Source organism: Anolis sagrei, chromosome 4 (genome assembly GCF_037176765.1).
Source record: "Anolis sagrei isolate rAnoSag1 chromosome 4, rAnoSag1.mat, whole genome shotgun sequence".
Lineage (NCBI taxonomy): Eukaryota > Metazoa > Chordata > Lepidosauria > Squamata > Dactyloidae > Anolis > Anolis sagrei.
In genome coordinates this window covers 194,617,547-194,633,013 of record NC_090024.1, presented here as the reverse complement: position 1 = coordinate 194,633,013, position 15,467 = coordinate 194,617,547, and the positions used below count along the sequence as shown (strand labels likewise).

Here is a 15,467-nt window from a genome sequence, read left to right as displayed (position 1 = left end):
GTTCTCTCTAATATTTTTTTTTTAGCAAATTCTTTATTTACATTTTTTTCACTTTCATGATGGTTCAGTGCACTTTAACCCAGCAAAGGGGGTATTGTCCACATTTCTCTGTGTATGATGCTGTTAAAACTGCAATGTTCATTAGTCCTGGAAAGCATAACCAGGGATATCTAGCATGCCAAACATTCCCCATCCTTGATATATGGGAAGGAATAAAGTGTGGGGTCCCATTTCTGGAAATTCTGTCTTCTTGGAGACCTGATTTTTGCCTGTGATATCCTCATATCCATCAGATCTCACATCTTCGGATCACCTGAAGATGCCAGCCACAGATGCAGGCAAAACATCATGAGAATGGTGGAAGAGCACAGCCATACAGCCTGGAAACCACACAACACTGCAGTGATATCCTCATAAATGAAAACCTGGCTCTTTTGTCAAGGTTTTGGGACTTTGTGAACATGGCTTAATTGTGACCTTCTGGCTTGTAGATTTCAGTCCACCAGTTTACACTAGTGCTTTTTAAAATTGCTTCCTAGCTGTTTTATTGTCTGAGTTCAAGATCTTGAGAAACATGTCAGGAGGAACATATTTTAAACATTGCGGGGGGGGGGGGGTGTGAAAAGAAGGGAGAACAATGAAAAAACCTGTTTCGCCTCTGGGACATTGATTAAGAACCTCATCTTGGCACCTAACTGCTTTGCTTCCTTAAAGGCAGGGTATTTTTTTCACCCAAAGGATTGCATTCCTTCAGGAATAATTTCCTAGCAGCCATAACCAACAGTGAGTGGGGCAAAGCCACAAAATCCTCCCTTCTCACACATGAAGTTCCCTAGACAGTCAACATTCCTCTGTTCAATTAGGGTTATGGGTTTTTAAAGCTTTCCACTGGAGCACTTGGGACTCTTTCCCACCAAGACTACCACAGGTGGAAGGAGACACCAAGACATCTCTGTGTTTCTCACACCCACCTTAGGTGTTAAGACTTTTGAAAACAAGGACATTTGGCATACACATATGCACAAGAATGGAGTTCCGGTTCAATGGAACAAAAACAAACTTTGCCTCCAACGATTTCCCATATTAGAAAAATATCTGATTTGAGTTTGCAGTTAAGAAGCACTGCTGTCTTCATGCCTGGCTGGATGCTGTGGGAATGTGACCAAAAAAGTATGTGTGTGTGTGGTAAGTTAGTGTGCTATGTCAACAAAGGTGCTGAATTAATGAATTCAATAGTTTCCAAATAGTTAGATATTTATAAACTAGTAAATTATTTTTTCCATGCCTGACTTCTTTTGTTCTTTTTAGCTGGATGTTGCAGCTAGCAAAATGATCCAGTTACCTTTCTGATACTCAGTATCCTCTCGAAATATTGAATTAGCACCCCATAGTTCTCCATATAGCTCTGCAGATTATGTGTAATGTAGTCTTGCATACCTGGAGGGTACCACATTGAGGAAGGATGCATCACCATCATTTACCAATTTCTTCTCTTAATGGAGACTCAAAGTGTAACTTTGAGGCAAGTTACTTGAGGTTTTGCATATCCTTTCAACCACCGGGAATGTGCCAGCTACATCAATGTCTCAGGTTTCCTACTTTACCAAATGCACCAAAGGGAAAACAACTTACATGGCAAAGCTTGTGGGGTCTGAATCAGAGAAACCACAACAGACATGCACACAGATATGAAGACCTGTTTGTATGCATCAGGGAACTGGCATAAATACAAAGGGCCTACCGATCTTGAAGGGGGGTGGGTGGGGAGAGGAATGCGTAAGTACATTAGTAAATTACTACATGCTGAAACAAAACTACAAAATAAATGAGCAGAGATGTTTTTAGAAGGCACACTGTAGCTGCTTCTGACACGGTTTCACTAATAAGCTTCTTGGCACATACTCTGCTTTTCATCTTCAAACCACTTTGTGAGCAATGATAATTGCCTGATTTTTACTCTCAAGAGTTCTTGCAACTTAGGAAAACAAATACCTTTGCCTAGAGGGAAACACTATGTGTATGGTGAAGCCAATGTAGGTAGGACACATCTTTCTTTGACAAAGCATCCTCTATTGTCTATCCATTGACTGGGTGTTAAATGTTATCCAGAATGGAACCAACTGCAAAGTGTTAGGAACTGGATAAATGCTAGCGCAGGAAACTGGCCCAGAGAAGTCATATTTTATAGAGCTAATACTATCTTAAAATATGCCCAAACAGCTTATGATATTATAGGATTACACTATTTGAATTGGCTCATTTAACCTCGTATATGTGGAGGAAGCTTCGGGGAATCACTCTAGAATTACCAAAATGGATTAGGATGCTAGTTTAGCACTAAATTATCTGGTTAGCATTCTGAAAGTATTACCACATTGCATTTCTGTGTTTTGAGGTATATGTTTAATAAACACCGAGTTACTCCTTTCCATGTAAATTAGAGCAGTTGTTCTCAACCTGTGGGTCCCCAGATGTTTTGATGTACAACTTCCAGAAATCCCAGCCACTTTACCAGCTGTTAGGAATTCTGGGAGTTGAAGGCCAAAACATCTGGGGACCCACAGGTTGAGAACCACTGTATTAGAGAGAGGAACCCTTGGGCCCTTCAGGTATTTTGGTCTACAACCCACCAGCAGCAAACGATGAGTGATTCAATAATGATATTGAAATGTTGCACATCCCTGAAAGAAACATTAGAATGAGAGTTGACAATTGGGGCCTTCCAGATGCAGAAGTTCTAGCCAGCTTAGCCAATGATGGAGAATTATAGTAGCTATAGCTTAAAGGACTACACTTAAAAGAAAGCACAATTAACCAGCACTCTTTCAGAAGAAAGTTAAGGAATATTTTGGAATTCGAGATCCATGTTAACTGCATCTTCCCCACCTCAATAGACAGTTTTCCCAAAGGAGATCATGAACACACCATAATTTGTCTCATTCTTCATGAAACAGCACACTACATGTGTGAGAGCAAGTGGGCTGATATATCCCATGTCTACAGACGCCTGATCATGTTGGCTGGGAGATTATGGGAAATGACAATTAAAAAAGGAACTATTCAAAGATCTACATCCATGCCACAATTGATGTAGGAGTGCTCACCTAATTCTGTTTGAATTTTTGGAGAGGAAGTAGAAGACTCATCCCCGTCGGCTGCCCGGGTTTCCAGGGCCAGTTCATCTGCTGGCAGCAATGGGGGGCTGTTCTTGTGACAGCACGGCACCAGCCTTTCCTTGTAGAGCAACAGGAACACGGCAATGGGGACAGGCAGCTGGAGATAGCAGAGAAAGGTGGGTTAGCCAAGCACAGCTGTCATTTCATATAGACTGGTGATCTTCTGCCACTAGATGGCACTGGTTTGTTGCCACAGTGCCCCCCCCCCCCCAATCACCTCAAGCAAACCTATGACATTAACAGTGCCACTTTTCTTCCCTTTTTGTGGTTTTTTAAAAGCATCTTTGCCTTTGATGACGTAGTGGGATTTAAAAGTTAGCATGATTAATTTTGCACTATTCTGGTTGGTCAATTGATTGTGCCCTTTTGTTTATTGGTCAACATTGCTGCTCCCGTATCTTACTCTTCCACAGATTTTAATCAAAGGTTTTGGTATGTCTTTGTTTCATGCAGATTTGAGTACTGATGCTTGCTTTTTGCCTACAGTGTTAGGATGTCAGTCTACACTATAGCATCAATGCAGTGTGACACCATTTTAACTGCCAGCACGGAAGTTGCAGTTTTACAAAGTCTATTGCTTTCTTTGATAATGGTTCACCAAACTACAAATCCCAGGATTCTGTAGGATTGAGGCATGGAAACCAACTGTTCTTAGCTGTGATTTTTAGAAGTGCAGTGTAGTATGTGAGAAGAAGCACATGACATAAGATGTTCTACCACCCAGAAACTCCAACAACACACTTGCAAATGCACACTTTTCTTATATAAGGCACAGATGCAGGAACAAGTGGCCACAAGGACACATCCAACATACGGCTGATTGTTCACCAGTTTGCCTTGCCACAGGAGGAAATGAAATATTGTTGCACTTTCCTGCGCTTCTGTAAAGATGTATTGCATTCATTGAATCTATACTTCAGCTATGTTTCTTTTAGCCATATTGTTTTATATTGCTTTCAATTGTGCTATTATTTGTTTTTATCTGATGTTTTAATTGTTTAAGTGTTTTACATGTGTGTTTTAATTGTAATTTTGGGTGTGTCCCTTGTAAGCCGCCCCGAGTCCCCTAGGGGAGATGGTTGGTGGGGTATAAAAATAAAGTAGTTATTATTATTATTATTATTATATTATTATCCACAGGCACTCAGCAAGCTAAGCGGTAAAACTGGAATATAACTTCTCATATAATTTTGAGAGAGAGCTTTCACACCCATGCCAAATTCATTTTCTTCTATCAGATCATTAATTATATATAGGATAGCATGTAATTCATTACTGTATATATAATCTAACATATATATAATCTAACATATATTCATGATTAGTATGTTCAAGACCCAGAGACAGGCATGTAGCCAGGGGGGGGGGGGCGCTCGGGGGGCTTCAGCCCCCCCCCCCCCGAAATTCTCATGGTGGTTCGCGAAAAGGCCTTACTGGTGCATTATTTAAACTGTTATGTTTATTCATATTATGATCTGATCACCATACTCAATATATCCCATATGCATAGGGGTATTGTGGTAATGATACAAAAGGTTTGCTAGGCTAGACCCTCTTTCACTCAGACTCAGCCCCCCCCTAAACTCAGCCCCCCCCGAACCCCCCCTGAAAATTTTTTACCCCCCCCCCCCCCCCGAAACGAAATCCTGGCTACGGGCCTGCCCAGAGACATACCAGTTTTCATATGATCAACAGAGTAAAGTGCAATATGACCCCCAAATTTGCAGGACTGATTACTTAAAGTTTCACTTTCCCATGTCTGAATAATATCTTATCTCCAGCAATTTTCTTGGTTCTCCAGCATGATTCTAAGGTATGCTTCCTCCAGAAGCTGAAAGAGCATTGCAAGGATAACCAAGAAATGCTGGAGTGGCGTTCTCTCTAGAAATTTTCTTTGTTCTCCTACATGGTTCTATGATATGCTTCTACCAGAAGCTGACTATAGAAAGGCACCAGAGGACCTAGAAATGCTAGAACAGTGTTATCTCTAAGCATTTTCATGCTCCTCCAGTGTGACTATATGGTATGCTTTCACCAGAACAGTTTATTTCAATAGGGCTTGCTATTAGGCACAGTATCACATTTCTACGGTAGGTCCAGGAACATATCCTGCACAAATATAAGGGTCATACTGTAACTGTACCTTACTTCAGTCTGTTGAAATGCTCTCTCTTACTCTGCTGGCAGGTGGCAGCCTAGCCCCACTGTTGCCAGCAATCTTGGCACTCCACACAAAAAACTTCTAGGCTACAACTAATTGGAGATATATATTTAAAAGGAGGTACCTAAGTCCTCCCCACCTTGCAACCTGGCAGAGACAGCCTGGGGATCTAACTTGCAATGCAATTCTGGAAGGTTCACAATTCTAATACATTGGTGCAACACCTTCTAATGGTTATCTGTCGGATCAACTCAATTATTCTGTGAAACAGTGATTTTATTAAGCATATGTGTTTGTGTATGTATGTGTATGTTTTAAAGGTGAGGAAATGGTACAAGAAAGGAGCTAAATAACCAGATTAATGTGGAAAAGGACAATCATAATGAAGAGCTGATTGTTGAATTTGTTTTCTCTGTGTCTGTGAATTAAAAGAGCCGTAGCTCCACATTTCCTGGTTTTTGTTGGCTCAAATGTTCAATTTATGTGCTCCCCCTTCCACTCTCCTCAACTGCATTCATTTAAGAGCTCTTCATTGTTTGCTGAACAATAGGAACATGAACAGCCAGTTTTGGTCCCTATGGAAGGAAAACCTTTCCCCCTCATAGTTAGAATCCTTCCGGAGGTCAGGACCAGTTTGCGTTAATGGCAATATTGCTCCGAAGCCACATAAACAGACGTAAATATCAGTCCCTTTGGAAAAATTTGCACTAGTCAAGCACATTGTGTTTGCCCAATCAAAACTCACCATTTCCTTCCACAAAATGCAAAGAGTAACCCACTATGCATGTGGCATAATGGAAGCTTAGAACTGGAAGGGGCCTCAAGGGCCATCTAGTTCAATCCCCTATGCATATGACTGCAAGGAGGAAAACAATGGATGGGGATAGCACTACCAAATATTATATTATGATGCAGCATTACGACAGCCTGTTCACAAAAGTTGCATCTAAGGGTCCTGTCATAATATGACTGTGGTAAGACTTTTATTAAAGAATTCATCATTGGACCCAGCCAAAATGAGTAATTATCGTTCAGTTTCCAACCCTCTCCTCGCCCCCCTTCTTGAGCAAAGTTCTTTCAACTCCAGGGATTTCTTAATGAAACAGATTTTCTAGATCCATTTTAATCTGGTTTTAGGCCCGGCCAAGGGATTGAGACAGCTTTGGTCACCTTGGTAAGATGATCTATGCAGAGAACTAGACAGGGGGAGCGTATCCCTGTTGGTTCTCTTGGACCTCTCAGCAGCCTTTGATATAATTGACCATGGTGTCTTTCTGACTGCCTGGCTGGGATGGGACCTGGGGGCACTGTTTTGTAGTGGCTCCATTTTTTTCCTGGAGGAACTGGTCCAGAAGGTGGTATTTGGGGATACCTGCTCAACCCCACGGTCATAGTCCTGTTGGGTTCCACAGGGCTCTGCACTTTCCCCCATGTTGTTTAGCATCTACATGAAGCCTCTGGGAGAGATGATCCAGAGTTTTTGAGTTTGGTGCTATCTGTATGCAGATGACACCCAACTCATTTCCACCAAAAGTCAAGCAGCCCAGATTCTGAACCAGTACCTATCTACAGTAATGGACTGGTTGAGGACAAACAAATTAAAACTGAATCCAGACAAGACAGTGGTCCTCCTGGTCAGTTGTAAGGCAGGTCAGGGTATAGAGTGGCAATCTGTATTGGATGGGGTAACACTTCCCTTGAAATCACAGGTCCGCAGCTTGAGGGTCTTTCTGGACTTAGCGCTAAACCTGGAAGCTCAACTGTTGGCGGTGTCTATGAGTGCCTTTGCACAATTACAATTTGTGTGCCAGCTGTGACTGTACCTCGAGAAGCCAGATCTGGCCATGGTGGTCCATGGTTACATCCTACCTAGATTGGTTACATCCTACCTAGATTACTGTAACACGCACTACATGTGGTTGCCTCTGAAGAGTGCTTGGAAAACTTCAACTAGTCCAAAGAGCTGCAGCCAGATTACTTATAGGTGTTGGACACAGGAAGTGTACCACCTCCTGCTACATCACTTTCACTGATTACTAGCTTGTTTCCGAGCTCAGTTCAAGTTACTGGTTTTAACCTTTAAAGCCCTAAACAGTTCAGATCCAACTTACTTATCAGACCACATCTCTTCATACCAACCTGCCCGAACCCTAAGGTCATCAGGGGAGGCCCTACTCTGGTTTCTGCCACTATCCCAAATACGGTTGGCTGCGATGAGAGAGGGGGCCTTTTCGGTGGCCACCCCAAGGCTTTGGAATACCCTCCCTAGGGAGTTTAAAATGGCACCCTCCCTAACACCATTCAAGAAACATCATTGAAGATCCTCCCTTTTAAACAAGTCTTCAGTGATGAAATCTAGGCTGAAGTGATGAGAAGGTTAATCTTCGCCAGGCAGTATGAATTGCAGTAAGATCTGACAAGGCACCACAAGAATGTATATGGTTTTTAAATGCTATTGACAGTTCATTATGTTTTGTACTTGTGCCTTTGACTGTTAATGATTTTGTTTTGTACTTTATTGTATTTTAACGTTGGAAGCCGCTTTGGGTCCCTTCGTGGGAGTACAGCGGGATATAAATAAACATTTAATAATAATAATAATAATAATAATAATAATAATAATAATAATATACAACTATAATATTATGGTTCTACTCTGACTGCTGTGACCACATCCAATGGAGTCCTGGGATTTGCAGTTTAGCAAAGAGTATTTAGAATTCTTAGCTAGAAAGCATTAATGCACCAACAAGCTAAAAACAACAACACAGAATTCCATAGGATGTTGCCATGGCTGATAGATAAAATAGAATCACAATGCTATCACTATGTACTCTGAGATAGTCTTTAGCAAGGATGTTAAACTGGATACAAGAACTCACTTTTTTCCCCTCCAAAATGTCTCCCCTTTCTCGTCCTTCAAAAACAGCTATGGCTATCAAGAGCACAAAACTCTTCAGACAATCCAGACTTCAGCAAGGACAGTCAAAGAAGTGAAGAGGAATGGTATAAACCATGCCCTAGATAGACATTCATGTTTATTGGTGAAGATGGTTCTAGAGAAATGGAAGTATTTTCTCTTAACTGGACCATAATTTCCCTCCAGTTCATGCAAAAGAAACACTGCTTTGCAAAAACAAACAGAATGTTTCCTATTCTTTTTTTTCTTCCAAATGCTATTAATAATAACCAATAGCAAATTCAGAAATAAAACAAGAGAAAAAGAAGAGAGAACATGTGTGTGACCTAGTGGCTTTAGTTGTTATAACACCTGAAGCCCATATGCTATGCACAGCTGTCCCTTATGCACACATCTGGTTGAAACACAGCTGCAACAAAGGCAAAAGGAGAACTCCTGCAGGAAATACGCCCAAGCCTCAGATGTGCCTCCAAACATTGCAAATCTTTCATCCTGAAGGACAGTGATCATGAGCACGAGGCATTTGTACATCCAAGAAGCCCCATATACTGAGTAGAAATAAACCAACTTATCACAAATAAACAAAAGAAACAGTAACTGATATTGAAACATTAAAAATTAATATGAATTGAATGTCACTTACTACTTCCCCTATTCATTTTAGATATTTTAAAAACATTTATTTTTAATCTATCAATTTGTTATATCTCAATAATGTAAGCATTATTATAAGGGTCCCCTTGTGGCGCAGTGGGTTAAACCACTGAGCTGCTGGACTTGCTGACTGAAAGGTTGGTGGTTCGAATCTGGGGAGCAGGGTGAGCTCCAGCTGTTAGGCCCAGCTTCTGCCAACCTAGCAGTTTGAAAGTATGCAAGTGTGAGTACATCAATAGGTACTGCTCCTGCAGGAAGGGAATGGTCCTCCATGCAGTCATGCTCGCCACATGACCTTGGACACATCTAAGGACAATGCCGGCTCTTCGGCTTAGAAATGGAGATGAGCACCACCCCCAAGAGTCGGACACGACTAGACTTAATGTCAGGAGAAACTTTTACCTTTACTTTATGTATTATCATACAATTTATCAAGACAATAATTTCCCCTCCTTGACTTATATCGCTATATACAGGCAGTCCCCGAATTACAAACATCTGACTTACAAAGACTCATAGTTAAGAACTGGGGTGAGACAACAGGAAATGAGAGAAATCTACCTCTCAGATGGGAAATTCACTCATCAAAGAGTTATCACGGGGGAAAAGGTGTTTCCAATGAAACTTTATCACTAGTTCTTGTTTCCACAACAAGCCAAAATTTTTCAAAATCCAATTATCACAGGGACAGAAAGTGAGGTGAAATCTTCTGAACAAGGGCACAAACAGCAAAACAAACACCACAGGCATGTCAAAAAACAGCTATAATCTCATCAATCTATCATTTCAGAAAATTTCTTCATTCTACATTTTTTTTTCAATCTTCAAAACCTGGCAGTGTTTTAGCATTTCCCTTTATGAATAATATAAATGGTTCCCATTCTTTTAAGAGGAGATCAATTGACTCAATCAAAACAATTTGTCCATTTCTACCAGTTCTAAAACTTTTGTAATCTAATTTTCTTTTTTAAAATGTTGTAATGGCCTTGTTTGGTATATGTTTGTGTTTGATACCATTCACTTTTGTATTTTTCAACTTTATATGCTACCACATTTGAAGCTGCCTTGGAAATGTTATTCAAACAGCACTTCAGAGTTATCAATTGCAGTACCTGAATTATGTACCTACAACTACCTACATTTCTGGGAAAGAACTTTAGGTAGCTGTAGAGGTCTGGGAAAGAAGACCTCTGTAAATACTTCTCACAAGTTTCCAGTGATAGCACAAACTGGGAACCAAGGTCAACCAAGCTCAATGCACTGAAATCAATTTATTTTGGTGACACCCCAACTTAGGAGGAGCCGCGGTGTTGTGATGGTTTAAAACCTTGTGAATTTAACTGAACTGCTGACCATAAGACGGGGTGAACTCCTGTTTGTCAGCTCCAGTTCCTGTCAACCTAGCAGTTCAAAAACATGTAATGTGAGTAGATAAATAGATACCACTTTGGTGGGAAAAGGCCAAGAGACGCTCCAAGCAATCTTGCCGGCCACACAATCAAGAAATGACAATGCAGGCTCCTCAGCTTCAAATATAGAGGAAAGCACCTCCCCATAGCCAGAGATGAAGCACCGCCTCCAGAAACCGGAAATGAAAAGGAGAAGCCTCTGCCTTTATTTGTGTTTGTGTGCCTCATTTGTATATGATTGTAAAGGCATTGAATGTTTGCCTATGTATGTAAATGTTGTAATCCGCTCTGAGTTCCATAGGGGAGAAGGACGGAATATAAATAAAATGTATTATTATTATTATGCATATCTGTTACTGGGACTTGAGAAATTATCAAGAATGCCCCACAGTGTGTTCACCCAGGTAAACTGCTGCTAAGTCAAGAACATATACATAATTAGTCAAAGTTTAGGGACCCAACTAATAAGAGACTTGAAAAATGCATGAAATTAACAGCCTGTTTACTAGGATATCAGACAGCCTATTGGGAACTATTTTCCTTCCCTAGCAGTCATTCCCAGAAAGCCATGTTCAAAAGAATTTTATAACACACAGAAAGAGGAACATACATGCACATACACCACTATTTGTTTTAAATCCATCTGCATATATGGCACTCTCTCTCCAATCTTATCTTCACAACCATTCCAGAATCATAGGGCCAAAAGTGATCAAAAGGGCCATCTAATTCAATCCCTTGCCATACAGGAATACACAGCTCCTGAAAGATGTCTATCCAAATACTGTGTAAAGATCTTCAAAGATGGCGAACCCACCACCCTCTGGGGCAGTTCAATACATTGCTCAGGTACAATGGGTACAATGGGTTCTATGATTCTATGAATGTCTTTTCTTGTAATTCAAATCAATTGGTTCATGTTTCTCCAGTTTCTAGAGCAGCTAATGTCACCTCTCAGTTACCCCTTCTATAAGCTAAACATCTCCAGTTCCTTCTGTCATCCATCAAAGCATCCAGAGCTTTGATCATCTTGGTCACTTTCCCTGGCCATGTTCCAGTTTGTCAATATCCTTCTTGACTTGTGGTGCCCAGAACAGGACACGCAATATTGTTCCTGTAAGGTAGGTTAGTGCCAGTGGCCTTTGTTAAGAAGTGCAGAGTTGATGGGCTTCCTCTTCCATACTCTAACATGCCACCACATAGGAGGTTAAAAAGTACAGAAGTTAGTATATATTCAATTTGGACTTGAGACAAAAATTCAGAAATGATCACACCTCCCCCACCCCCACACCGTCTGGGGGAGGAAGGATCACTTGGCTGCTATTCCATCCATCACGTAACATTTTACTACTGTAGAGAAACAATTGTAAAGGAATGGTCTGACTGCAAAAAATGCAGTCTGACAAGTCAGACATGACAGCAACCCTGAGTACTGATACACAGGCTTGGTTGTGGATTCCACCAAATTACAAAGACCAACAAGTACGTGTGCTTTGACATCTGCAGTGCTGCCTATCCTCAAACTTCATATATCAGAGGTGAAGGAAACAAGACGCCTACTGGAGTTTTGTTTTCTAAAAAACAAGGGCCTCCTTTTAGAAAACAAACACGCAAAGATAGTCATAGCAAACTGAAACAGGAGTTGGCAACTTTTATTTATCTAGCACCATGTTCCCTTCTGGATAATCAAGAAATGGTCACTATGCAGTAGACGGATGGAAGGTAAAGCCAGCAGCAGACAGGACAAGAATCAAAAGTAGGTTTCTTTTAGCCATCTTCCTCCTCCCCCATCTCTCCATCTTCCATTCACGTCTCTGCCTTTTGCACTTCCCACCTAATGGACTGTTGGGAGATGGACCATTTGCACTTGCAGAAGATGTGGGGAAATTAGTCCAAAGGAGGCACAAGATCAGTCTATGGACTGAATTAGGTCTTTGGCTGCATGTTTCACAACCCTCAAATCCAAAAGCATTGTAGAATAGCAGCTTTATGGAGGCATGAGCTTAAGCGGCCCACTGTTATTTTTTCCTGTGCTTAAGGCCCCTTCTGCATTGCCATACAAAATACAGATTATATGTTTGATCTGGATTATATGGTAATAGAGACTCATATAATGGGGATTATCTGCTTTGATAATCAAGATGATATGGCAGTGAATATGCATTATATTGACATCTGCACATATCTCAGCCTCCTCTAATTTTCTCTTGCATCCTACCTTTCCTTTTCCTTTCCTTTTCCCCCTTTCTTTCCAGCTTAAGACTGAATGGTGCTGATGAGCTGACTTGGCTGCCATGGCCAGGTTCATCTGCCAAGATACACATGGGCAGGGCCAAGGCGTTTTATTACAGGATCTCACAACCCGACATGCTTGCTTTAGTATGACATACTGAACCTCCTGGTGCACTGTTTAATGAGAGGCCTTGGCACAGGGCTCAGCAGCCAAGTGCAAGCCTAAACAAACAGCAGAATCAAAATCATTTCACACATGACTAAATGCTCAGGCTACAATGCTAAGGAGAACCAGCATTTGTGTGGATGCAACATATATTCAGTAAAAGGTAGACATAAAAGGTAGACAGATTAAAAAAACCCAAATTTCCTCATCCAGGCTCCATTTAGATATATTGGATTGTTATCATCTTTTAAGCCAGCAGGCTCACATTGAAGGATAAGACTGTAGCTCAACCAACTGGATGGACTCAGACCAGGAAAAGCTACTATGCATCTCAATAGCAGATATCATCATTGAGGATTTGTTCTTCTATCTTGCGGATGTGCATTTCTGTAATTGCCTACTCACTAAATTAGGGGGGGTTGTTATGATTTACATAACCACCACAATCTTTGGTTTTCCACATGTTTTGGAATAAACTTTCTATCAGACTCCAAACATCACAATCAATGGAAAAGGCAGGTGACTGTTGCCATCCAAATATTTGGAGTGCAGCACACTGAAGAAGACGAATGTGTTCTCAACTAATATGACTGAAACTAAAAAGTTAACAACATGTACACAGAGTTTGGATAGATTACATTTCTGGATTCCAACTCTGAAGAGTCATCAGCCACTATGGCTTCCAGTTGAGGAATTTTGGAAGTTGCAGAACAAAAAGGTAACAAATACTAGATGGAAAACTATCAGAATAGCAAAAGAATAGCAAAAAGGGATGAAATATCAGCAAAATATGCTGACATCTTTTTCCAATGGGGAACCTCCACTAGATCCTGACACCTTCTGGCCAGTCTGGATCCAATCCACTATGTTTGGCAAGTTGTATTTTCATTCCTCTTGTGTTTCCTGTATCTCTGCATTGCCATTACATCACCCTGAGATACATTGGATTGTGTGTAAACTTTGCCACTTTTTTGAGATAAGATACTGGTGATGCCATGAAATCTGTAATCAGTCCATCAACCAACACTATTTTTCAGAACTGCAGATTGTGCATCCAATCACTTTATTGACATGATGTCTAGGAGAAATATATGGTCAGCCCTCTCCCCATATTCCCTTACCCGTCTCTATTCAGGGAGCTCTCCCATTTATGGAAAAGTTAAAAATACGGCAAAATCAAAACAAAGGAAGATTAGCCACAATCTCTTCGCATGATACAAAGTTTGGTCCTTGGAGAGAGAAAAGAGCTCAGATCCCATATATTTTTTGGAAGGGCTTTAAAATGTTTAGTGCCTGTTGATTCTGCAGATCATTTGTGGTGCAAAAGCAGCCACAATCTTATGGGTTATAATTCCCATTAAAAAACAGATGCACTCAACAAACCTCGTCATCACACAAGCCACATGCATCCCTTCAGCAGTCAACAGTATGACAGAGCAGACCTATTTTTGAAACCAGTTTTGGACAGACCATTGAAGTCTTGTCTTGAATTGTAATGTCAACCCAGTAAGAACAGAAACCTGCTCACACACACAAGTGATCTTCAAGGTTAATCTGAATTGTTTGTTGTCACCGTCTCCCACTCCATTCACCTCCACAGGAATGGTTCCCGAGTAACACAAGTATCTGCCAGTTTCCAATAATAACAAAGAATCTCATCTTATCTTTTGAAATATGGTTTTGACAGTTTCGCAACTGCTTATTTCTATAGGTACACAGTTCGGTACCATTTCCTCTTTATAAACAGTAGAAGAAAAACTTAACAATAGTTGACAATGTCTTAAGAGTACTGCTCCTGCAATGCAACATTTTGTTGCTCAGATAAGATTGCTCATACTCAAAATCTTTTGTCTAAAAGATTTCACTATATGGAAGAGCTAACCTATACATTTTGTCCTCTTTAGCCAAGTAGTTAAAAGTGCTTTACAAGTTTAGACTGCAGGCATAGAAGCAAGAAGTAAAACAGTAAGCAAGCTGGCATCTAAATCTTTTTCTGCCATCTTAAAAAACACACCCAATTATTTCCTGGAGAAAAAGTGACATAATTTACACAATTTTAATAATATCTGGTATTTTATATTGTTCTCATGCCCATTTCTTAAAATTTACCACAGATACTTCTTTCACAAGTTGAGTTGTGTTCTTTCACCCTGCCCACTCCATTAAAATCCCCCTTAGCAAAAACACAGGTGAGAATTATTTTTTCTTAGGCGAAGAACATCCATTTCTCTAATTCCACCAATTCCATATGTTTGATTGCATCAGTCTTTGGCAGGCACAGTTGGCTGTTCTAATATTTCCCAAGCAAAGCAGAAAATAGAAGCTAGGACACCCACCCAAGGCCTAGAAAACCTAGTAGAGGCTGTGAAGTGTTGAAAATTGTGCAAGCAGATTGCAAGGGAGTTCTTTTAAAAAGCTGGTGCCAATACCCTCAGAGGCAATTAATCATAACAAAGCTTTCCTCTGAGATTATCAGAAAAGACAATCATAACGAACCTTTTTATCAAACATTGTCTAGAAGAGGCTACTATAGTGTGGCAACTGGGTTTGCAAGGAACTGCAATGTCAAGAAAGAGTGAGAGGTTTAATTACCTGGAATACTTTAAAAGCCTCTTCTATGTACATGCTTTTAAAATCAGAGGTGTTATCTATAACAGGGATGGGGAACCTCTCACCTTGGGATGGAGGAATTCCATACCTTGTGGAGGGACCTAACCCAATTCAGTCTTTTAGGCTTTTCTAGGTGTTC

General features: G+C 40.6%; 1 protein-coding gene across 1 annotated transcript in view; it reads right to left on the bottom strand.

The window, feature by feature from the left end:
• MFSD4A (major facilitator superfamily domain containing 4A) overlaps nt 1-15,467 on the bottom strand; it is a 62,234-nt gene that overhangs the window by 8,401 nt on the left and 38,366 nt on the right. The window contains exon 4 of the mRNA XM_060772904.2: nt 3,105-3,273. Within this exon, the coding sequence (XP_060628887.1) occupies nt 3,105-3,273 (169 nt within the window). The remainder of the gene's footprint in view (nt 1-3,104; nt 3,274-15,467) is intronic.